Here is a 25,627-nt window from a genome sequence, read left to right on the forward strand (position 1 = left end):
GTCAGGAGCAAGACAGGCCAAAACAAATTAAGCTTTTTTTTTTTTCCCTCCACGACAACTTAACCAACTTTAATCCTGCTTTAAGTCTCAGAGTCAAAAGGATCTACTACGAGTCATCGGAAAATAACCACTATGCAGAGAGAACAAGCTAAGCGCTCCCCACTGGGGTAAGTATCTGCCACATTCATAAGGACAACTGAACCAAGTATTTCCAATAGTCTAGAAGAATGTAGATGTGAATGTCTTGCTCAAGCATTAAGACTTTTAGAAAGACATTGCCTGCTTTCACTTTTCAGACTGATGCACTGAAAACTATAGGATTCAAGGATTAGTTAAGTTTTACAGAACTTAACCTCTTAACATTTTAACATATAGGCAATTTTAGTGACTGAAAACATCCACACTTCAACACAGGGGGAATGCACACCAACACAGCTTCATTACTCATTATACAGACATAATACTTACCACATACTGAGAAAATACAGGAAAACCACATCTGTTTTGCTTGCACAGGAATACGAAGAACGCAGCAGAGTTTCCAGACATCATCATCCTCCTCCTTCTCCTGACACCATTCACAGTAGCTCTGGATAGCCACGCTGCACGTCCAAAGCCACAAAACCCATGCTCCAGCCTGGGTCTTCCAAGTAAAGAGCTTTGGCTGCAGAAAAGCTCAGCTCTAGGAGACTTGGCTCTACCCGAGATTTTATTGCTTCCAGGTGTGCCCCAGGGAGCCAGAATCTAAACCCCAATTAGAGCTGATTTGTGCAACTGGCAGCCCTTCCCCAGCTAGCTGCCCTGGGGGATGCTAATGCTGGAGCCTCTTCCCACCTGGCTGGCGACTGGGGTTTGCTCCTGGCTAGCGGCACCAGCTCTTGGCACTGAGACAGCCAGCCAGAGGGGTTTGAACTCTGCCTTAGATTCAGAAAAAGTTTATCAAATTATATGCTTCAAACAAAACATTTAGGTCAGAGTCATAATTTAAAAAAAAAAAAATATTAAAAAATTAGTTCAAATTCTGAGCATTTGACATGGGCTGTGCTGCTTATGAATCTCTACATTTTTGCCTGTAACAAATCTCTCCAGGATGGCACAGAACAGTACATATACCACAATAACCTGTGGTAAGGACAAGGACCAAAATCACAGAATCACAGACTATCCTGAGTTGTATCTCATTTTTCCTGTTGAGGGAGTCTTTAGGTGAAGCTGTGGTGAATGCAGCACCAGGCAATGTATAAAGACATGACATTAAAAATGGGGCCCTGTGAATTCGATACAGAATGTCTAAATCGAAAGTATCAGTTTTTGAGACAATAACTTATCAGAAAACATGGACATATTATGTTTTAATAAGCTGTACAATTTTCCTATATAAACTAATGACTATAATTGAAAAAAAAACAATTAAAAAAAACAATTGAAAAATTATAATTTCATCTAAGATGGTAAATTGTATCACTTTTTTTTTTTTTTTTTGCTTCAATTAAAGCGTCATATAACTGCCAGCTAAGGACAGCCAAAATATCAACAGATTATATAAGCAAGACCAAGCCTGTGCTTTTATGTAATTACATTTGATCTTCCAAGTGCAAATTCAATTCCAGCTGTCAATGAACTTTAATATTTATAAAGAAATAAAATGCACTAGAATTCAGGCTTCTCATCCAGAATGTGTAACATATTTGTAGTAGTATTTACCTTCTGGTATTTTTCATACAAAGTTTAAAATGGAAACTTATTTACAAAATTTACTTTTTCCACAGAATTTACAACATTAAGAGCATGAAGGTGGGTTGGAGCTGGGCATCCATGTACGGGCCCAGCTACAGCCAGGATTTTCCATATAAGAGAAGTCTTTAGATAACTTGGAGTTATGGCCATTGATTTGCACCTACAGCCTGCATGGAGACAGTCCTTGAGATTACAATTAACTTCATCCATCATTCTTACTTTCCAGACCTTATCTCAAATCAAAATACATTGCATACAACTGTGTATCAATCAAGCTCTACTGTAATAAAATTAAAACGTTCAGTGCACAGACACCAAGTAGTTGTGCTTTCTGAGAAGCTGGAAGAAACTCTGACAGAGCAAACTTAAATGGCTTCCTGAAGCTGGAACAATTCACTATTGAAAGAGTTTAAAATGTACTGCCTGTACCTTCCCTATGCCTTGTGCACAGTTTGTTCTTGTCTCCCTGAAGGAAGCTTATCACACCAAAGATAAACCCAGCAGTGCCTGGCTGTTTCTATCTTTCCTTTGCATAAGCTGTTTTTCTTGTTCTTGAAGAAGAGAATGACAGAACTGAAATTTGCCAGTACAAACTGCAATGTTTTCCTCTCTCTTTGTATCACTTCTGTGTTCTATTTACTGGAGCTAAGAGTTTGGCCTCATTTCTACAACCTTTTATATTTTTTACAACATATGTATATACCTTGAGCAACTAACAAATTCCCCTTGTATTCAAGAAAGGTGAATACAAAAGGCTACACACTTTACATTGAAAAAAACAACAAACACAAACAAACCACAAACAACAATTCCAAAAAAAGTAATACTAAGCTTTTGAATTAGACACAATCTCCTTATTTAATATAAACACTGTAAAGCGAGAATAGACATATGAAGAGTCATTTTTTTACCTGGAACTTCCTCCTTCACATGTAAAGAACATGTGGGGCTGCCTTGACAGTCAAGGAAGAGTCAAGCCCCTACTTCTTGCCAAGAGTAAGAAGGCAGTACAAAAACAAGCACAGGGGAAACAATGTTCTGGGAGGAACAGGTAAGCCAGATAAAGGAAAGATTAAAGTTTTGGTACAGCCATATATTTTGCAAGAAAAAATCCCAATATGTTTTGCAGCGAAAAAGCCCTGAAGATTCTTTCATGGATCCTTCTGGGACCAGCAAGCAACCAACTTTTGGGAGAGAACAAAGGGTCTTGCAGCCCAGGGTACTCAAGGTTATTGGTTCTGCAAGATGAAGGATTTATTTATTTATTTATTTTGTGGCAGTTAAAGCATTGGAGAATTTGGAAAGGCTGACATAGATTTAAAGGACCTAGAGGGCCAGAAAAACTGCAGTCTGTTAGGCTGGCGGATTGGACACACCTATGTATGCAATTTCTGAGATCCAGAAACAATGTCAGTGAACCTGAGAGAACCCCCCTGCATGCGTCTGCTTGAGCAGGACCCTTCAAAGGTCTGTGTCTAAACAGCTTTAACGTGGCATTTCAATATGCATATTGTTTAAGGGCCACACAACTGGTTCTGCTCAGTATCAGGAGTATCAGGATCTCTCAGTACAAGCATCCTTCTGAGATGTTTGTACCTGACCTTACTCGTTCCTGGACTAAAAATTACGAGATTAAGTATTCATTAAGGTCATTAGAGAAGCATGTGGATTTCTGCCTTTGAGCACTTTAATACATAAAAACAGTGTTTAAAAGGTCCCCTTCATTCTTGGCTAACAGATTAGTATGCTTGCAGACAATTTATTTTTGAATTTAAATTTTTAATGATTTGCAACTTTTGTACCTAATACCCATGTTCTACAGCTGCACAGATAAGGAAACTGGCAAGGCACACAAAGGAAAAGGACCAAAACAAAATATCCACACAAACATACAATCACGGTGTTTTTAAAAGTCATTATGCTCCCTGGAATAAATAAAAGAGCTTCTAAACTGCCTATTCTCATGAATTTTCATAAGAGAATTATTTTCCTTTTCATTGTTATTTTTATACTAACATAAAAAGGAATCTGAGACACCAAAGTATGTAAAAATAAAATGAAGTGCCTTGAATTTCAGAGGAGGAGGAGAGATAGCAGGAAGTTCATAATTAAAGCTGAAATCTTCTCTACCACTCCTTGGTTTGTAATGATCTTCATCTGCCACTTCTGAATGCTAGCTTTTGCATGCTGGGTGAGGTGATGGAACTTAACACAGTGTTTAATGGTAAAGCATGCAGCAAGTTTAGTACTTTTTGTTGGCGTTTGCTTTCTTTCTTTCTTCCTGTGACAACCTATGTGGCTTTTCTTCACTCCTACCAGAAAAGAACACTTCTGAAGAGGATACAGTACCTTTTCTCAGCCCAGGATCTGATTATTTTGATATTAAAATATTGTATTGATCAAGTCTGCCTCCTTCTGCTGCTGGAGCTTGCCAAGATTTCTGAGGGAGCCGAATTGCTGATAGAATGTGAGATTAATCTTAGCTGTCACATTTGGTTGGGAAGGAAAGCCAATGCTCACTATGCCCTGTTTCATGCAATTAGACACCTTCAAAATTGTTTTCACCGTATCTGGAAGTGCAGTCATTTCCCACCATTTCCCCCCCACAGCTCATATTTCTAGTTAAAACGTTAAACCCTCTGTGGCTGACTAGCTGTGCAAACAGGAAGGTGCAAGTTACAAGGTGCAAGGCTAAAAAATCATGGCAGGTTTCTTGGCAACATTTAATAACATCAGAAAGTTCTAGCATGATGCCTGAATCACCCAGAAGCTGCAGACCTCCAAGCTTTAAATGGGTCTCCTTCTTGGCCAAGTGCAGGCGACTGTCAAGTTTAATATCGTCAACCCCCAGTGTCTCATTTCTCTGCAGACATTCTGCTAGCTGGCAGAATGAAACTTTGGGACAAACGAGTGAGCTGAAATAGGTGGCAGGCCCACACCATGATCTTTATCAGCTGTGTCCTTCACTGTGGTTTATAACTTGGCCTTATTTATTCCATCAATGGCACTACTCCAGTCACATGCAATGCATTACTTCTACGTTTCCAAGAGCCTTACTGCCCAAAGAGTCTGAGCTTCGTTTTCTTTTATCCATCTATCTATGAAGCAAAAAGGTTCAGAAATCTTATTGTCACTTTGCAACTACAGGGAAAAAATCAACAACATTCCTCCCCCCCCACTCCAATCCAAGCATCTTTAGACAGCTCAGCTGCGTTCTGCTTCATTATGTTGATTTTGCTTTTCCTAAGGCGAATAACATGCAATCCTCACAAAAATTGACATGTTGCTGGTAGGGATGAGAAAGTAAATGCATTTTACAAATATAGTAATAATTTTTGCCCTTAAGGCGCTAAACCAAATGCTTCTTTTTAAAAATGACTGCACCGTACTTCTGTTGTGTGAATACTTGCTACCATTGTACAAACAATCAGTTACAAGCTGTGCTAGCAAAATATTTGCCCCTTCTGACACATTTTATTATGAGAGAGGCTTATTAAATTCTCAAGAAGCCTACAGCAGATTAAACTGTTGAGGATTTTTACAATTAGCATACATTACCTAAGAATTCATATATAGTTTCTGAATAGAATTGGATTGCCAAACAACAGTCAATCAGGAAAAAAAAAAAAAAAAAAGACACAAAAAACAATCCCAGAGCCACCTCCAGAGTGTAGTCAAAATCCACTATTCAAGGTTAGTTTGGAAAAATAATCAGAATGCAGTTTCCTATGTCAGAATAAAATGAATGTTAGTGAAATGCATGCTAACCAAACCAGATATAAATATTATAAGGAGCTGGGTAATTTTAAAATCCCATCCTTAGCATCTAAACAGACTAATGCTCCTGTTGCTTATTCAGCATTGCTGATTTACAGAGCCCAGTACTATGAATGTCTAAATATTCTGCTGAATTTCTCAACAAATTCAGTGCTGTCTGTCTGGTTATTTGATGCTAGAGATTGAGCTCATAATATCTTTACCATTCCTAGCTTCTCAAATGAGGCCATCAAGAACATTACCCATCTTACATCATACCGTGTCTTAATGAAAGGTGACTAGAGCTTCAGGAAAGTCACAAACCAATAGACAGAATTTACATAATCACAGTAATTTATGATACTAACTGAACACACATGATCCAGTCTAGAGACAACACGTGCTGAAACACACCTTTAGGTAAAATTTGAAGATGAATGCAATTGACATACTTGCAGAAACTGCAAAGTATACATTTCACGAGTTACTTCCACTGAGTTATTAAAATTTCACTTTGCTGTGACCTTGAATCATGAAGCCTAGCAACCATGCATTATAAAGCATCCATTCTTCCCAGATTCTTCAAATATGTAGTTACACAGGTTCCTCTACCCGTGGAGGCTCAGGCTGCCATTAAATTGCAATGTAGCCATATATTTACACTTGAAAGTTTCAGCATTTTATAGCTGATTTCTCAAATGCATATTTTACCATCCGAGCCTCAAACAGTGATATAATTTGATATAGCATAACTGAGAATGTGCTGCTAATTTATTAAACAGGAACAGGTTTAGTGCAGATAATATTGTTGGCTGAAGATGTGCCACCTTACTTTCAGTCACTCCTTTCTACTTAAAAGTCATTTCAGCATGTCTGTCCCTTTGTTTATCTTGCTGTGATCACATACCCATCCATGTCCTGTCCACTCTGATTTTGTCCCCATCTGTCCTTTGTGACTTAGCTTATGAGAGGCTAAGCAAGGGGCAAAATTTCATCTCTAACAATTTATTTGGCCTAATCCTAAATTGACAGCCTTCCTCACAAAAAATGGCTGCTCTTGAGTATATTTTTTGTCTGTACTGAGCTCTGTCTGTGAGATCTGAGATAGCTTTCACAACAGCTTCTCCTTCAGTTTCCGTCTCTCCACTGTCCTGCTACTAAGTTTTGCTTCTCTGTACCCTGTTCTTCTTTCTTTCTGCCATTTTCTGTGCTGCACTGGTGGAAGTTGAGGGCACTCAACTTTTTTGAGCACTTTTTTTTTTTTTTTCTCCCAGTTCAAATTCATCCTATTTTTTTTTTTTTTTCCCCAATGTTATTGAATTTCTTCATAAAGCACTTTTACTCTCAAAATCTACTGTCTGTCATCTACCTTCTGCCTGACTAGTATCTCTGCCTTTCTCCTCCAGGCCTATTTTCTCAAGATCTGGTCAACTTGTTTAAGGAGAATTTTATAAAATTGTCAGAAATTGCAGTTCTTTTTCCTCCTCATTCTTTTATTTAACCATTTTTATTCCAGTCTTTCAACCTAACAGCTCTGCTCTGACCTCCTCCCAGCTAATTTCCTTTTCCCTTTCCTTTTCCTCTCCCACTTCTGAAACTTTCTTCTGCCTCACTCAACCTCAAAAACGAGGTTCCTTGGAGAAGCAGTTATTTCTTCACTTACACTTAACAGTTCTTTCCATCTCTTCTAGGAAGTATCATATTAAGTATTATATTCTCTCTAGATGGTCTCTCAGTGTCATTTTGATGCTTTACCTCAAATAGTCTAGTTTTCTTATCTTTCTACAAGTGCATCCTGGGAATCTGAGAAACTTTGTAGACATTGTCTCTGGTTTATTATTGTCGTTTCTTCTCAGGAATTTGTTGTCCACATCAGAAGCTCACTATGTCAAAGCCAAGAATTAATTTTTCTTCTCACATCAGCTTCTCTATTTTTAGTCACTGTTCGCCTATCAACACACTTATCATCTGGGATTATTCTTTAACCATTTCCCTCCTTTCCCAGATGCAAACTATAGCATATCATCCCTCTGCTTTCCATTATGTCTAAGAAGAAAATAGTTTACCAAGAATTTACCTATCTCTTAAGCTTTCTTCTTCAAATCCTTCCAGATCTCCTGAACAACAGTCGTCATATTTTGTTTGTTTATAATCTATTCTTCTATTATTTTCAGTCTGTATACTTTTCAGGATACAACACGTACTTTTACCTTTAGACCTATCAGAGCTGTGGGTAACTAATAAGAAATAGCATTGGCGTGGGAAAGAGATATTTGCAAACGTAAAGTATAGAATACAAGTTTATTTCTTCCCGGAGGTGGAAAATAAACTACATGCCCTAAGCTACCTTCTGCATGACCCTATTTCCTTCATATAAAGAAAGCCCGAGGCTGGTTAAATTTTACTTGGATGGTTGCAGCACAGCAGCTGCAAGGTTGCTCCACATGTTAGAAACATAGATTATCCCGAGTTAGAAGGAATCCACCAGTATCCCCTGACACAGCTTCACGCTGTTCTGTCAGGTCCTATCATGGACCAAAGAGATGCCATTTTGATAACTATATTTTGGTTTCACTCTCCAATGATCTTCATCTCTTACCCTGCTTTTACAATTTATCAGAGAACCCTATAAAAAGATGGACTGGAACAGTTAAACCACTCAGTATCAGGAACATCGAAACTTCAGCTTTTGACCAATGGTCTACAGAAAATTGATCTCATCATGGTCATGGATCCTAAGGCGTCAGTGACAGACCTATACTCTACTCGAATGTGAAGAGGGCAGGGTTTACATTTCAGCACTCAACATATGATGTGCTATCAAGAGTTGGGTGAAACTCATTATGAAATGAATAGCTCTCACTGTGTTTCTTCAAAAACTGGAATATGAGTTTCTGAAAGGACTATGAACATAATTTATACAGGCAGTTGGTACAAAGTGAAGTGAAAATTCCTGAATTAACAAAGGAATTAATTAAAAACCCTCTCAGAGTACTGAGCTCTTTCTTTGCTAAGCTAAAATATTGTTGCAAATGAAAAATTTATACACAGATAAAACATAGGAGCTCAAGAAATTAACTATGGATGAGGTGCTAAGTAGGAATGACCACAGTGTAATTCAATTTGGCACTCTTGGGTTTCAGGTAAACTGGATTAGCTAAAACTAGAAAAATATGTCAAAGGACTTGAAAGAGATTTAAAGCCAGATGACTGACCAGAATAATGGCACACAGCATTACAATGTACAGCAATGAAGAATGGACAGACTAATTTATACGACGAAACTACAAAATGTCCTTTCTGTTCAACACGGACCATCAATTTAAATGCCAATAAGGTACAAAGAAAGAATTTATAAAGAAGAGGAAAGAACAAGCAGAGGACATACAGTTTCCTGTATTTCTCTCTGTTGAGTCATCTTCTGAGCAAGGCCAGAGACTGGATGCTAGCCTAGACGAGCAGGTTTGTTCCCTTATTCTTATTTTAAACTCTTTTTTATGAAACCTACACTCTTGACTTCTTAACTCTTTAAACAAATGAACAAAACCCTTACATTATGCTTTATTACTAAGGTTAATTAATCTTCCACAGTTGATGATCACTGATGATAACAAATAACTAATTAGAATGTTTTTGTTTTGCTTTGTTTTCTTTTATTTTCCATAAAAGAAAGTGGGCTGAATGGTAATCAAACCTAGAAGCTAGATAAATCAGCAAAGCAAAACACCCAACTGTCACTTCTCATACATATTAAATATCTTTTTTTTTTTTTTTTCTAGATATTATCAAAATACAATTGTAACAGAGTCACAATAACAAAACTAGCATGAGCAGACTCTGTTAGTTCTTAATATAGTAAGTAACTTTATATAGTTTGAGTTTGGATGACACAAAGACTTATGAAAAATACTAGCTGAGAAAATGGAAAAAAAAGACTGGGAATTTATTTTTAATAGTCGGCATTTGACAGAAATCAGTGAATACTCAGGCAAAGGATTTCATTTTTCAGAAATAATAATACATTTCGTCTCTACCACTGTAGAAATAAAATATGAAAGAAGCAATGCTAGATCACTTCTACATAATGAAAACAGGAGTGAAACTGTCTTCAGACACTTTTCGAGGAGCAAAGCCTACTCTGTCACTTGAGATAATCATGAAAGAAAACGATGTCTTATTTCTCTAGTTACAAAAGGTAATTGAATAATCAAATAATTTGTAGGTAACTTTATGATATAGACTCTGTTCACAACCTTAACATAAAATGAATCTGTCATGCCTTCAACACAGGAGGTGGTGGTTAAATCAATCTGGTTTTACTGATACCTCAAAGATTGTGCACTGGAAAGTCAAGGGAGTGGATTGTATCTACCTTTCCATTAACAGTCGTACAGACTCAGTACAGTTTGGGTCTCAGATGAATGTCATTATCATCAGGCCACTGAGAGAATTTTGCATAATTAATGAAATATTCATTGGGTCAGACATGGACAGATATCAATTTGACAAGCCAGCAACTAGGGCACTCACCTAGGCTGATGAGACCAAATCCCTTCTCTAATTAATACAGAAAGAAAGAAATAAAAACTACAGACTTTGAGGGAAAGCCATAAAACAAAAGCCAATAACCACTTACCAGAAGAGCCAGGAGACTGGTCTACTTGAGTCAGACAGCTTGAATCTCTCTTCCTTACATTCTATATTAGAGGTCTCTTTACCTACCTATTCTGAACTGAGACACTTTTTTGTCAAGAACTATTTTGTACATTCCTAGGAGATATGTTGTTGAATTGACAGGAAAAACATTTTGTCAGAAAACTCTAGAACATACCTACTCAATACTTACAGCTGAAAAGTTGTTTTCATTTTAAGCCCATTTCTGTTTCTTCTTTCTCAAAATGTGCCAACATGAAAAAAAAAAATCAGCAGGGAGCTCAGCTGTGTAAACTGAGACTACAAAGACTGTACAGATAATTCTACAAAGGTAGGAGCTAATCCAAGAATGAAAGGAGCCTGTCCACCTCATGATGCATTGCATTCATTAAAAAATATAAATAAAGTTTTAAGTACTGTACCTAATTTTAATATTTGTTTTCATAAAGCTGGCAGTTTCAGACTGACTGCAGTACTAGTTACCTTTTAGTTACCTTTTTTTTTTTTTTTTTTCTCATATACTAATTAAAGTAGGAAATAAATTTTGACTTTTTAAATTGCAACCAATGAACATTTTGTATTTGCTCACCATAAATCTTTTACGATTTCATTGTTAAAGTAGAGACATAAATCCAATAATTGACAGCAAAATGGAGGCTTGATAATTCTCACTTAACTAATTTGCAAACTTGTTAATCTTCCTGCCCCTGCTCTTCCACAAAGATTTAAGAGCAGAGATCTGTAGAAATGTTTCCTGGTAATTACACTTCATTAAATTAACAGAAACTATCATGATATATTTCCTATTTACTTATTTATTTTAGACAGCTCTACATTCTAGGTGGCTTAGGATGAATATACAGTCCTTGGTAATTATCAAGAAACCACTGAGTTTACACATGAGAAAGGTGAATATAGATCCTCCAAACATGAATTGATCCCATAGGCTTCCAAATCTACTGTTCTGTAAATATCGGATAAATCAGTATTTTCCCACTGAGGAAAGTGAATGTTGGCATTCAAGTTGTCTCAGGGACTGCCTGCTCACAGCCATTAGAGCATCAAATCCACCAAGCCAAATCCTGAGGGTTGCAGGATTGTGAAGCAATAACTCTTCTTGTTTTTAAGGAGCCATGAAGGGGCTAGTTATGAAATAAAATTTGGTATTTTGACTACTAGCACTGAGAATTTAGCACTGAATTTCACACCAGATTCCAGGAGAAAGAATGAGAGGAAGAGCTGAATCCATGGAAGAGAACTTTATTTTCCATATTAGCTTTTGATGTTCAAAACCCTTTTCAAATCATTAGAGGTTACACAAGAATTTTGCATTGGTGATATGAACTTGTAATTACAAGGCATATTAGCATAGTGTTTTATTCTTTGACTCCCTTAAAAAAATGGCTGAACACTATGAACTCTATGAACTCTAAAATATTACACAGAAATATCAAGATTTTCTCCTCCCCACTTTTAAAGACATTTAAGATGCTCACAGGAATGAAATTGCCATATATTATAAAACTAGTTTAAATCTAGAGGTACAAGCAATATATTTTTGAAGTGTGCTGAGGTATTACTCTTTTTGTCTAAAAAGTTAACGGCATAGTATTGCCTTTCGATAGTTAATTTGCAAGTGGAACAGTGACACCTGAATAGATATATTTAAAGAAGCAAAACATTTTGGATTGATTTCTAGGCACCATTAGTACTCCGATGTACAGAGCTTTAAACAGACTTTGTGGCTCATGTCCGTAAATAATGTCAGTTGTGGTTCATTGGTTGAATTAATCTGAGATAAAATGACTAAATTGAAAATCTGTAGGTTGAGTTCTTGATGAGTTCTGGCAGAGTTCTAAGCAGGCAATCATAAGCTTTTTAATGAAAGGAGAATGATAGAAATTGAAATATTAAAGAAGCAGGATGTAATAGACTAAAAGTTAATTTTGATAACCTAGCTTGTATGAAATAAGAAAAAGATTGATGCAAGAAGCTCCTTTTTTATGTTTATTTATTTTTTGTTTTCATATGCTGTTTCTTTTGAAAGTAAGTCATTAGACTGAACTGCCTGGCTTTGAAAGGGATAAAACACATAAGACTACTTTTTCTCTACTACTTCTCATATTAGCTGTCATAAATGCCTTCATTGATAATCTAGTTTGGAACTGGCAAACCTGTGTGGAGAGGGTCTTAGTAGTAGTTTTTAGCAACCTTTCACACAAAAATGAAAGCAAGATACTTGTGGATGAATTCCTCAGGGTGGTCTTGGGTATAGCTTCATCAATTTTCCTGTTGAGATTTTTGTGCCTGAAATTATGAATGATGTTGAACAAGACGTGGAATTCAGCAGAAGTCTGCAGAAAACCACATCCCCCACTTTCCATCCTGGCAGAGCCATGTAGACAATGTAGAAAGGCATCAACTGTGCACCGTAAGAGGTATAAAAGAAGAGTCTGGCCCAACTCATTAGAAGTTTAGCCTATTGCTATCAATTCCTTTCACTGTTATTGAAAGGCTCTAGAAATAATAACTAGAAAATCTCAGAAGTGTAATGGTAAAATATAGAACAGTTTTATGAACAATAAAGATGGGTGTTTTAAAAGATTGGTAGGTTTAGAAGTTATATATGTTGAGTCTCCATCATCTTGAAGACACATGATTGTAAAAAGCAGCAAACTGACCAGTATCGAATGAAATGCAGTATTTTTGAAGGCCTAATTTGCAAATTTCATGCAAAATATATTGTTTGTAATATTCACTGCAATTGGAATGTATAATGCCATTTATCAAAAGGGAGATTTTAAAATGCTGCACATTTAATACTTTTTCCAATATAATGGGATGTTGGAAATTGAAGAAAAGCTTTAATAAAACTCCTTTGCTGTAAACATCACTCCCAATCTTACAAAAACATGCCTTTTATTAGCACTAAAAAGACTTTTCCACTGAACACATTCATGTCCTGGGGCTTCTACAGAAAAACAAAAACAAAAACAAACAAACAAAAAAAATTAGAATCTCCAGTAAATAGATTATTGTATAAATAGGGAATAATTTTGAAAGCATTGGAGGTCATTTGTAAACATTAAATAATAATTTCTGATTGACTGGATAACTCAACAGATTTAAGGAAGGGACAGTTAAAAAGGGACAGGGACAAAAGAGCTACAGACATCCATTAGGTATTACAGATTTTCTTCTAGGATTTCTATGGTTAAGATTTTTAGCATATAGAAAATAGAGAGAGCTGGAGTCAGGAAATATAAACTATTGGGGTATGGTAACCTTAACCAACTGTGCTATGGTATACCCAGAAGGACTGCAGATTGATGTAGTCTTAGAGAAAGTCAGCCAACAGCTCAAGGCAGTAACACATCCAGACCTACATGTACAAGGTTAATGGTCAACTGTGGTACCAATCACATGTGTGTGGAGATTCTATACAACTGTCCTCTTGGGTCCCACATCTGAATATACCTACCTGTTTGATTTTTCATAATAGTGATAATGATGATGTGTTACGGTTGTTTGAACAAGTACCGAAAATCCAAGAACTGCCTGGCTACTCCATATGCAAGCCTAATTTTTTACAGGGCCAGGATACACATGCAGTGAGCCCCATCAATCTTTATTCATTTGTTCATTATTCATTTGTTGGCAAATCTCTTGACATTTACCAAACAGATGGCATTTATACCAATTACTGTTTTCATTTCTTACTCACTTTAAACTGTGCAAGGAGCTTTCCAGACAAAACGCCGATGTCCCTTACATGCTGTCAATAGCTGACAATCTGAGTCAGGAATAGAAAAATGCCATGGAGAAGGTGATCGAACTTTTAACTCAGCCTTCCTCCAGATATCTCACATACCTCAGATTGAACCTTTAGAAAAACTCAGTTAAAGCTTGAGATTTTCTGAAGCCTTTCATAGAATATCTGAGTTGGAAGGGACTCACAAGGATCATCGGGTCCAACTCCTGGTTCCACACAGGACCACCCAAAAAAAAAAAAAAAATTAGTTCACTTTGAATAAATTTAGGCTAAAAATTAGCAGATTTCTAACCAGAAGAGTTGAGATGCTAAGGATTCATCCAGCTGGAGTAGAGGGGGCAATACACTTTAAGACAGAAATTGGTAAGCTAATGAAAAGGTTTGTATGATACTGCTGCAGGGGGACTTAATGAACCAAGAAGTCACTTCTGGTCCATCTTTATACACTGCTAAAAGGGACTATTATGAGGAGGAATATTATAAAGGAATATTCAACCCATCCAAAAATATTGCCTTTGAATGCACAAAGTAAAATATTTACCAATGTTAATTAAAGTGCAGAAGATAATTGGTTATTTTCTTATTCTCTTCAACATAATAACTTTCTGATGATAGCAGAGGTATCCAGAGGTATTGATGTGTTTTTTAATGATTACTCTGATACTGGTCTAAAAGCAGTTATGCAGCAGGAGAATGTCTCAATAACCATTGTATTTCCTTTATGCTTGCAGCATCCTCGCAGTAAAGTAGAGCACAGCATGATAGGAGCCACAGAGTCAAAGACAATGACCTTAGCAGTAAGACATTCACCTCAGCAGCCAGGTGCTTGGTGACTGTGAATAAAATACAGTAAATCCCCTGTTGATAGCAGGAATGAATGCTATCGCCAAAGCAGAAAAAATGAGGACTACACACTCTAAAATCCATTATAAAAGAGCTGTGCACTACCATATATTTCAAAAATTTCTCATGTCCAATAGGAGACAGTCACCTTGCACTACTCTAATGAGCTCTAAAGCTGATGAAGCATGACTAGCAATGAGTTACCTATTCTGGGGAGAGAAGTACAGAGTGGCTAATTGGCCTTGTGATGCAGAAAGTTTCACATCTAGGCTATTGGTGACAATCCCCTTGTCAGGTGTTGAGCAATTTCCATGGGAGATAGCTGTACGCTCCCTGAACATACTTTAGCATGCCTGCAATTTTCTGTGAAAGGCTGAAAATGCACGGAAACACCAAAATGTATGATGCAAAACATGGAAAATGCTTTGCCCCTTCAGCACTTTTTGTTTTGAGTCAGGAAACACATTTGAATTCAGCTTCAAAGATGCAATACATAAAGTCAAGGTAAGTGGATCTCTCTGTATGTAGCCATTCTTTAAAAATGTTGTCTTATATTCTGGGGTCTTACTTTTGCCTCTGAGTTTTGAAATGCACCAAACTCAACAGTTTATCGAGAGCTGAGGAAAGCCAGAATACAGCTGAAAAGGTACATGAAATCTTGTCTGTTAAGGGGAGAGATCACAGACAGCTTCCTCCAGAACACAGTCACCTGAAGGAGTTTTGCACAGGAACTGCTGGCAGCAAGTAAGTTAGTCTCATGATTCAGAACAGAACTAGCTCATATCATCCTGACTGATGACAGCCAGTCCCTCTGCAGACTCTCCCTATGGTCTCTTTAGTTAAAAGCAATTTACCTTAGGCACAGCTGAAACTGAGAAATGGACCACTTGGAGAATGAGACCTACAGTTTACAGATTATCCTGTTCAGTAGAGTAATATCTGCTTTTAAAACTAGCGAATGCTCTGCCAATATTTAAGCATCCTTGGACTGAATCCCGGGCTGTTAAAGATGGAGGCTGTCTAGGAGGAAAAGCTGTTGACCTCAGGGAGTTCACACTTAAATCATGATTTTCATAATCAAAAATTTTAAAATAACTGTAATAGGGAATAAAGGTTAGTGCCACACTCCTATGCTGTTGTTTCTTAATATGCAGTGAGCACTCGTAGACTGATGGTACATCTTACCACGTGCTCTCTGGCTTATTAAAAGACAACTTAGCCTGCATAAGAAAAACAAACATTCCCAATTTCTATGTGTCTGTTACTTGTCTGCTGCATAAACCAAGACATAAGCCTGCCTTTGTTGTCAGGCAGTCCAGAGGTGAAATATTTTAAAAGGCTTTCAAGTTTTCGCTAAAGACTTGCACACATCACTTGTACACCACTTGCGTGTCACATTATGCGATGTACTTTGCTTTGACCTCAAAGGCCCCAGTCTTTGATTTTCCCAGATTCTCATTTATTTTTCTGGACAAACACCATGAGCTACACTTAAACTGTGCAATGTACCATGAGTGATTAGATATTAGACCTTAGAAAGAATAATAGTCTTTACAGAGTAATGCACTACAAATGACAAAAGAAAAAAACACAAAACTGTTTACTCCATTCTGTTCATGTCTAGAACTTGCATTCATAGAGGATTAAATTAATTCTCTGAGATTCTGTCAGAGGTACCCTTGGAATAATAAGGCTAAATTTTGGCATTTTCCCCAGTACAATATATTTGTTGAAAAAAAAAACAACTAATGCAATCTGTTGTTTTTTTATGAGCGTGTGTTTAATCAAATATTTCAACGCTCTTTCTTCTGAAGCAAAAATCTATGCCAGTAGATTACAGAAATCAATGTTCAGCATTAAAGGTGGAAAAAACGTCTTGCATGATTTTTTTTTTAAGAGAAAATCAGATTTAGTGAATCCAAACAGTGTGCAGAGAAAAGTAACTATTGTTGCATTGTTACATGGGAAAAAATTCAACATATTTGAAGTGGAGTTTTTTTTTTTTTTCCTAAAAAAATCAAAAGTTTTATTTTCATTCTGAACTGGGCAGTTTTCTTACATTAATTCTGAAAATGTTAATCAACAAAAGAATACACTTAGTGCTCATAAAAATATCTACAGTAAAAATTACCTCACAACTGCAAGTTCATCCCAGAACTTGCAAAAAACTGTGGGTATATGAAAAATAATTTGGATATTTATGTTTTCTGTGTCCAGTGCATACATTAACAATTTAATCTTCATAATGATTTTATTATAGAGAGGTATTATCCTAAATTATTGTGTGGAGTCCCACATCTCATCATTAAAGTTATGGATTGCTCGTTGTGGAGCCTTGTTACTCTAGGAAGGACTCAGTGTACCAGAACACAGATTTTGGCATGCTGCCTACCCAAGATGGATGAACGTACTGCGTTCTGCTGCGGCACCATCGAAAATAACTGCATTTTTCATCAGCTAAGGTATAATAATAATTGAAAGAACAGTATTTTTATGGCAGATTTTCCAAATGTTCTGCATAATTTTGCCTGTCTTGCATCTGCCAGTTTACTACAAAGTGTCAAGGTTTCAACCAAATGGAGGAGAATAATCCCTTAGGGAGCCACATCCCTTCCTTGGCTATTGTAGCATAAACTGAAAGAAAAGTAGGGTTTTATAGAGAAGTTAGAAATAGTCACACACTGCTTTGAAACATTATGAAGTAATAAAATCACACCAGAGAAGCTAGTTGGATAGTCTCCATGGAGAAAAAGAAAAACAAAAAAATGAATAAACTACTGAGTGCTCTTGCCCTATTGTTGTCTGAGTTCTCTATCTTGCTGCTTGTGGTAGCCCTTCTGAGACAATGCCCAGTAAAACACATACAATTAACAATGATAAATATACCAACAAGAAGCTTAACAATATTATTTTTTAAAGTTCCCTTTGGGATATGGTTTTTTCCTGAATTGTACTTAAAAAACAAATGAACAACAATTACATTCTGAATCAGCATGAAAAAAAAAAAAAAGCAAAAAGCAAAAAGCTACAAACACAGCAAGGCTAAATGGGGAACAAAATGATGTTATTAGTAGATCCAAAGTTAATTAATCACCTCCCAGGTTTGATTCTGTTACAACACATCATATGGATTTCTCACGCATTCAGGCTTTGATACACGTTACCACATAAATCATTTAGAATTAAACATCACGAGTTTAGGAACAAACCCTCCCCGCCATCGGTCAGGCAGCTGAAAACGTGGGAGTCAGGCTTTCAGCACAGGCAGACATCACCCCCAGAGGAGCGCCTGGTATTGTGCCAACACCTCGTTAGCATTTAGCAGCGCTGGCAGAGCATGAAAGCCAGCAAGAGAAACAGAGACAAGCGTGAGTCAGAGAGCAGATCAAACCAACAGAGTCAGGGTTTATAGGCTCTATATTTAGTGCATTTTAAAAGGTAACTGTTCTAATATAGAGACGTTGAGGAATAGCACTGTTTAAAATTCCTGCTTACGTGCATAGCTTTCCTATAAATACCTAAAAGTGCCTTGGTTGTGGTCAAAGATTTTGCTGTAATACTCCCAAGCAGTTTGTGAAAGCAGGGGGGTCGCTGACATTCTTGCAATTATTAATTTCCTTCACTCCTGAATTCTCTTTTGGATACAACTTAAAGCACACAAATGTCACACAGAACAGCTGTGATAAAAAATGCTTGCTTTCTGATATAGGGATGTTTAACTGGACTTGTTTTCAACAGGGTCCTTCCTAATCAGAAATGGAGTATCAACAGCAGGCGTTGTACAGAAAAACAGGGAGATTTGCCTGCTCATTGCAGCTACGTGTAGCTGCCAACAATGACTGCCATGTTGGTCAGACCACGGCTTTGATGCGTAATTTAGAAGAACAGATGTTTTATCTGGGAATGTGTCCAGATCTTAAAAAAAAAAAAAGAAAATAAAAGAAAAAATGAGGAACTTGGTAGCGTCCTCTTTTGTCAGCAGCAGTAGCTTCAAAAGGACTGCAGAAATACTGAGTAAATAGCTGTATTTCTATGTCACAGCAGAGAAGCATGATTACCTTTGTGAGTGACGTACACTGCAGCGATGAACTAATTGGTGATTGCCAGATAAATGGACTGAACAAAACAGTAAACCGTGGACATGTTAATTTGGCCATTATTTTTTCATCAGTTCTCTCTGCTCACTCTGTTCTTTCCAAAAAACCCCAAGAGTGACATCCTTCCGTACCATCAGCTATACCAGCAGAACCAGCAGAGACAAATGACGTGAAGGTTTACAGGACCACCAATGTATGAGAAATCTTTGAGAGATATTAACTACTACATTTCATGCAAAACTGAACTAATAAAGACTCTTCCTCATAGATCATGTCCAAATTGAAAGAGGTTTTAATCCACATAAAAGATTTTGTAAGGCTCTACCATTAGTCCAAGGGCTATTAAGCATATAAGAGGATTTCTTCAAATTTATCTTCTACACAGTCTTCAATCGCTGCTCAGTCTTGCCTTTTCTCTTAATGTTGTCACCAATTTGTACTGCAAATGCCTTAGAGGATGTGCTGACAAAATGATATTATCTGTCTGGTATGCCTCTCAGACACTTTCTCCCCAGCCCTGAAGGGGCTGCACTTCCTGTGTGTGAGGAGGAGAGGGAAGGAGGAGGCTGCACAGGAGGGGTCCAGCTGTCCCTGGGGCATGTGGCTTCTTGCTAGCTCCTGGCACCACTTGGGTAGCCCACAATTCAACCTCCATGCTCTGTGAGCTGCTCTCCTGTGGACCCAAACCATGTCCTCTGCCAGCTGGGGGATTAGATGCAGCAGGTCCACCTTTGGCAGCCTCAAAGCCACGGCGCTGTTAGCGAAATATGTGATATTTATACTGCCAGATGTGAGAGAGTGTGAGCTATGCCTTAAAGCCTTACGGGACGGGAGCTGTTGTGGAGTCAGCCTGAGTATGTGTACAATAACAAGTATCCATTTAACTCAATTTTATACACTATTATTGTATTCCTGAAGTGGTTTAAAAAGTGTGCATTCTAACACAAAGAAAATGAAACAGCAATTGCATTGTGTTGTCACTGGTGATTTCAAAGTTAGCTACACTATGCCTGGAGAAAATAGTTTCCTTGTGCTGCAACTATTCAGAGGGCCAGTTAATCAGGTGATGCAAATCGGCGTAGCTCCATCTGGAAGGCTCAGCAATAACGCAAGATGTTGCTCTCATGATTACTTTTTGCTGAGCCTACATGCTTTGTAAAGCTGCTACAGCAAGTTGATAATGATGCATGAAATGGAAAATCCTTCTGAGCACACCCAAATGCACAGTGGATGCGCAAAGCAATCACATTGGTGCTGTTTTATTTGATGGGTCATACGACACATGCGCCCACTTTAATGTATTCAGGCTTTCACTGCTTTTAAATAGGTGCAACTCCACCTCTTGCAATTTACTCCTGATTAACACAGCCTTAAATATGACTGGAGCCATATATAAAACAGTATTCAGGTCAGGAACTGAAAAAAGCACACAGCGTTGTGGGACCAAAGATGAAAGCCATCAGTGGTGTCACTCCACTGATTCAAATCAGGAGAGAATTTGGCCTGGTCACTTACCTCATTGACATATCAACCCTTTGAGGCAATGGTAGCTGGATATTTTGAGAAGAAAAACACTTGGGGATGTATGTGCTACTCTCACACACCAGCAGTAGTTCTTTCAGTATTAGAAAACTTGTTGGAAATTGTTGGAAATTGTTTGGAGAATTTTCAAAGTAAGTTTTCTATACTTTTTTTTTTTTTCATCTCCATAGTCGCAGTGCTACTCAAAGGTTATCTGAAATAGCTGCAGGCAGTGGAGGAATCATAGAGAGATCACATGAAACACAGCCTGGTTTCTGGAAAAGAGGGATATTCAGCTCCTCCTCTGTAACATTACTCTACCATTTTGATCACTTCTGGGACATCAAATACTGAAAATAGCTCAGAAAGCATTTGGCTCAACACCTATATCTATATATCATGAAGACTACCACACAATGCAGGTGCTTTAAATCTATCCCAACTTGAAAATGTAAGCTACATAATGCCAAAAAATGTCATTACAATGTAAGCATTGCACATAGCCATACCCCTAAACTCCTTCCAGGGTTCATTCCACACTGAAAACTGAAGATTAAATGTACTGCCTCATGCACATTACACCATTAATTTTGTATTATAAATCAAAGGCAATATATATATATATATATATATATATTTTTTTTTCCCACTGGATTAACTTCCTCAGCCAAGTAGTGGTATGGTAAAATAAGATGTAGTACTGGCACAGGGGAATCAAATCATCCTGAGTTTAGTTTGGCTCAAAGACTTACGGAAGTACAACCTTAGCTGACAATGACACTTAGGGATGTGAATTGTTCCGGGCGAATTTTTGCTTCCCTACTGAACAGGGAAAGACATTGGAAGAAAGTTCCTAAATTATTTACTCAAATGTACTAAAAGCAACAAAACATATTTTTCTTAAAACACAGACACACCAAGCACAGTTGCCCATTACAGCAGTACAGATTTTGTTTGACAGTTGTTGGCAAGATGGAAGGACTTACTGCTTCAGCTTTACTCTGGGTCTTGACTTACGAAGTCACAAAACCCTAAAATAACAGTTTCCTTACCTGTGTACCAGCTGCTTGCGGCTTACACAAATAGCAGTTTCATAGTCGTGAGTGACACACACTTTATGGGGGCTGCACTTCACCTTCAGACATGGGTCTTTGGATGGATCAAGAGCTATAAAAAAAAACAAACATCGAAAAAGAAAGTTAGACATGCATATGAAGTTATCTCATGTCTGACATGACAAGTGGTTGGAATGAATATTCCCATATCTGCATGAATAAATACTTTGCCACTGTGCAGTATGTGCCATTGTTTGCAGACTGCGAGTTAAATAGAGATGTTTAAGAAGAAGGGTAGATGTAGTGCTCAAAGATTCTTATTACTGAACAGTGTTCTAACTTGGCATTCAGATTCATATTAGACATTGTATATTAGGAAGAAGCGCTGGTGCTCTAGGCACTGGAACAGCCTCTGGAGCAGCCTCTTGGTCCCTACAGAAGCTCACCAGGAGCAGACACAGTTGTTGTCCTGTCTGTATGCAAGCCTAGCTGTTCCTGCGAAGTTTGTACAAATCACTTCCTTAAAGAAGTGGTGATTTGATAATCTTTCAAATGAAAAAAGAGGAGTGATACAGTGCTATGCTGGATACCACTCCAATTAGAGCACTGATCCCACCAGAGAAAATCTCTTATAAATACTTTTCTGCAATCAAGTCCTATTTGAAAGTCTATCTATCTAAAATTATTCTCTAACAAAAGGATGCTTCTAAAGATCAGCAATAAGACATATCTGCCAGGATGAATTACAAATACTCAAAAAATGGTTATGTGAATACTCAGAAGGGAAGTTACAGCCATAAATAGAATTTTTACCTTTGCTTAACAATGATTTTTAAATATATATATATTTTTAAATATAATTTTGCCATAGATTTGAATTTCTGTTCCTCTTTAAGCTGTCCTTAAATCCCCTGTTTTACCTCCCCCCCTCCTCCCCACATAATGGGCCATTTTTAGAATTGGGCAACTCTTAGATTCATTTTTGGGACTGTATAAAGATTTTACTGCAAATTATGGTAACTGAACTTCTCACTTTTACCAAATGAAAAGGGAAACTTTTAAAGGATACTATCTAAAGTACAAGAAGTTTCAGTTTGCTAAGCACCAAGTTTCTTTATGTGACAGTAAATGTACTTCCAATAAGCAGGGGATTCTTCTGTTTTTCTTGCAGTTCTGAAGTGTTGCAGCTCTTCTGCGTTGGTTTAAGCAGCCAGAGGTACAAGATCTTACCACATTAATGCCCATTAAATGTTTATGATGGGCAGTTGTGCATTGGTGGTGCACATGAATTTTTCAACAAAACTCTGCCAGGATGTTTCAATGTCCTACAAGCAATGCCCATGGTATGATAAGATAGGTATGGTCACACTCATCTTAGTTTTGAAGGTCAAGTAAATTTTGGCATAAATAAGAGAGTAAGATTTTCTAAAATTCTAAAATTTTCTCTAATTGAATAATTATATCAATTTCTTGAACTCCTTATGCCTTCTAAGGCAACAAAAATGCATGCACTTCTGAAATATGTATGTTCTGAAAAAGCACCACACAATATATTATTGTTAAAAAACAACAACAAAACCAACCAAACAAAAAAACTTTGAAATATTTTGCAGTAAAAAATTGCCTGTTCAAAAAGACAAGGATTGTCGAATGGTCAACAGCATGAAGCAGAGGAGTGTGAAAGGATATGGTTAGAAATCCCAGTAGCTATTTCCTTTTAAACCAGGCCTCAAAGACTTTCTACCTCAGTGTCTTGCTTCTGAAACTTGAAAAGAATAACAATATTGGCAATAATAATAAATAAAGCATTTAAGCACTTGTGTGTAGTGTAAATTATTTCATTCATGGTGGAAAAACTCATGAAGATCCTTAAATGGAACAAACTATAGAAGTGCAATTAATTATTTATTACAAACAGACGGTTTAAGACAGTAGAAGGAAGTTTGTTAAATACAAGTAAAACTGTGGGCTTTGTCAGAAGGCAGCAAAAAATCCACAATCTGGATTATTATTTCTTGAGATTGTTTCTAGTATGCGATCTATACGAGCAGAAGAGGTCAAAAAATGAATTTATATGCCTGCAAAGTTGTTCAACATTTTAAATAAGTTTGGAAGGCTGTCCTACTGCTTAGTAGTACAAGCGCTAAGGAGAGAACTTACAAAAAGAAACAATTTCTTAAATATTTCTTAAGTATATCCTTTCCAAGAGACGGCTGGCTGAAATACAGGGAAATATAGTACTTCATGTCTCTCAGTATTAACATTTTCAGAAGTTTTTCATTCTGTGAAAATTCCTGGCTTTTTTATCTTGTCTCCAAAGTCTTACTGTTCATCACTGAGATGCTTCTGCTACTGACATTTGTTTTCTAGCTAACTGTCCTGGTATCCTGAACTCTGAGGTTTCTTCTTGTCTGGAAGAGCACAAGTGAAGAAATGTTTAGAATGGCTAAAGTTTCTGCTTCAATGGTTACTGCAATTTGTAGGAAATTGTACCCTCTTGGTCTGTTAGCTTTATAGGTCAGCTCATTGCACTGCAAAAGGGAAAGGTTTTCGTCTGTACACAGTGACCCAAAACCTATCCCAGGCCATTTATAAAAGATGCAGGTGCAGAATCAGAATTGCTGTCATTCAGAGGCAGAAGATTTGCATTCCTTTTTTAAGCCAAGCGTTTATTACACATAGCAACCTGAGTTTCCTATTAAAACTATAAATCACCTGTGGTTCACTCACAGACATATTAGAATAATTGGAAAACAATAAATATGAAGGACTGCATCAGATCATTAAGATCATTAACAACCTCCACATGGTATGTGGGCAGCTTTTTCCAATACTGAAAGGACTCCAGACACCAGTTGCATCCCAAATCCCTTCCCTTGCTCTTTCTACAAAGGAAGTTTCCACAGAGCGTTTGCCTATGAACTGTGCACACTTCCCTCTCCCCTCCACGTACCCTTCACCAGAGGCTGTGAGTTAGCAATATAAATCAGCATTGGACAAAGACCTAACAACATTGTTTGAAATACTTTTCTATTACGTTTCATGTTTTTATATATTACCACTATAAAAGAAGACTTATTACTTGGAGGGAACTCCTTAGTTCAAACAATGGTAGTACAGGGAGAAACTGCTCTATAAGGTTGTGCTGTTGCTGTGGGTCATATGTTAATCACAATAGAGTCAATTTATTTTTCACACATTTGACTTTAAAAGGGTGATAACAAATAAATACTTTCAGTGTGTTACAGCAATGGATGTGCAATCCTGCAGAAACCGTACAACTAGTTCACAGCAAGATTTATGAGCTTGATTTTGTTTTTATGACCATTTGTTTGGGGGAAGAGAGTAATTTCAAGCTTAGCTGTTTAGCAGAGCTGAAACAAACTACAGTGGAAAAGAGATGGCATTATGTAAATATTGTGCTTTTTTTCCCCCCGAAATTGCCTGACAATAAGTATTATGATCACTCAATGACAAAAATACTTCTGTATAATGAAATGTCAACAGCAGTTGCGTTTATGCAATCCCCTTTAAACCGTTCTGACTATATGAGAAAAGAAGAACATCTGTTGAGAAAGGTATGATGAACTGGAAAATGGGACCTGCTGTCTTCAATACAGGGAACCTAGTGAATATTTTAAGACAAAAGAGACTGATATTAAAACAAAGTCTCTTACTTAAATGATGCGTTACATTATAGGTGTGTATGCCAATATTATTATGTAGTACTTGATTCCGGCAGTAATCCACAAACAAGCACGGGAAGGGAGGCACAGATCCTGGCTGTACAAGCAGCAGCTAGAGCCTGACAGTGAGAAAGCTGTGAAGGTGAGCTGCTCCGGGCAGGGGAGGAAGGCTGACTCCTCACCCAGCTTCCTTCCCACCCAGCAAAAAGCTCAAATGGCAGTGAGCATCAAACTTCAGATCTAAGAGGCAACATTTCAAACTGGCATCTTGTCTCTGCTTGTAACACGGTGACAGCCAAAGGGAATGTGTGATCAAAGCAGCCAAAAAGTGACTTGCAGGAATTACTACATGCTTCATGAAAATGGTCCTAGAGCAAATGTGTAAGAAACCATGCAGCCAGCTTAAGCATGTATTAATAAAAATCTCTACAACCTTTGCCCTTTTTTTTTTTTTTTTTTTTTTTTTTTTTTTTTTTTTGCTAGGAAAACAGCATGTTTCCAACATAT

At 37.3% G+C, this 25,627-nt stretch overlaps 1 protein-coding gene across 2 annotated transcripts in view; it reads right to left on the reverse strand.

Annotated features, from left to right (window-relative positions):
- SPOCK1 (SPARC (osteonectin), cwcv and kazal like domains proteoglycan 1) overlaps positions 1–25,627 on the reverse strand; it is a 285,128-nt gene that overhangs the window by 98,702 nt on the left and 160,799 nt on the right. For both annotated transcript variants that reach the window (XM_032196945.1, XM_032196944.1), the window contains one exon: positions 21,432–21,546. In XM_032196945.1, coding sequence (XP_032052836.1) covers positions 21,432–21,546 — 115 coding nt within the window. The remainder of the gene's footprint in view (positions 1–21,431; positions 21,547–25,627) is intronic.

The sequence above is a fragment of the Aythya fuligula genome, chromosome 14 (genome assembly GCF_009819795.1).
Source record: "Aythya fuligula isolate bAytFul2 chromosome 14, bAytFul2.pri, whole genome shotgun sequence".
NCBI classification, from domain to species: Eukaryota; Metazoa; Chordata; class Aves; order Anseriformes; family Anatidae; genus Aythya; species Aythya fuligula.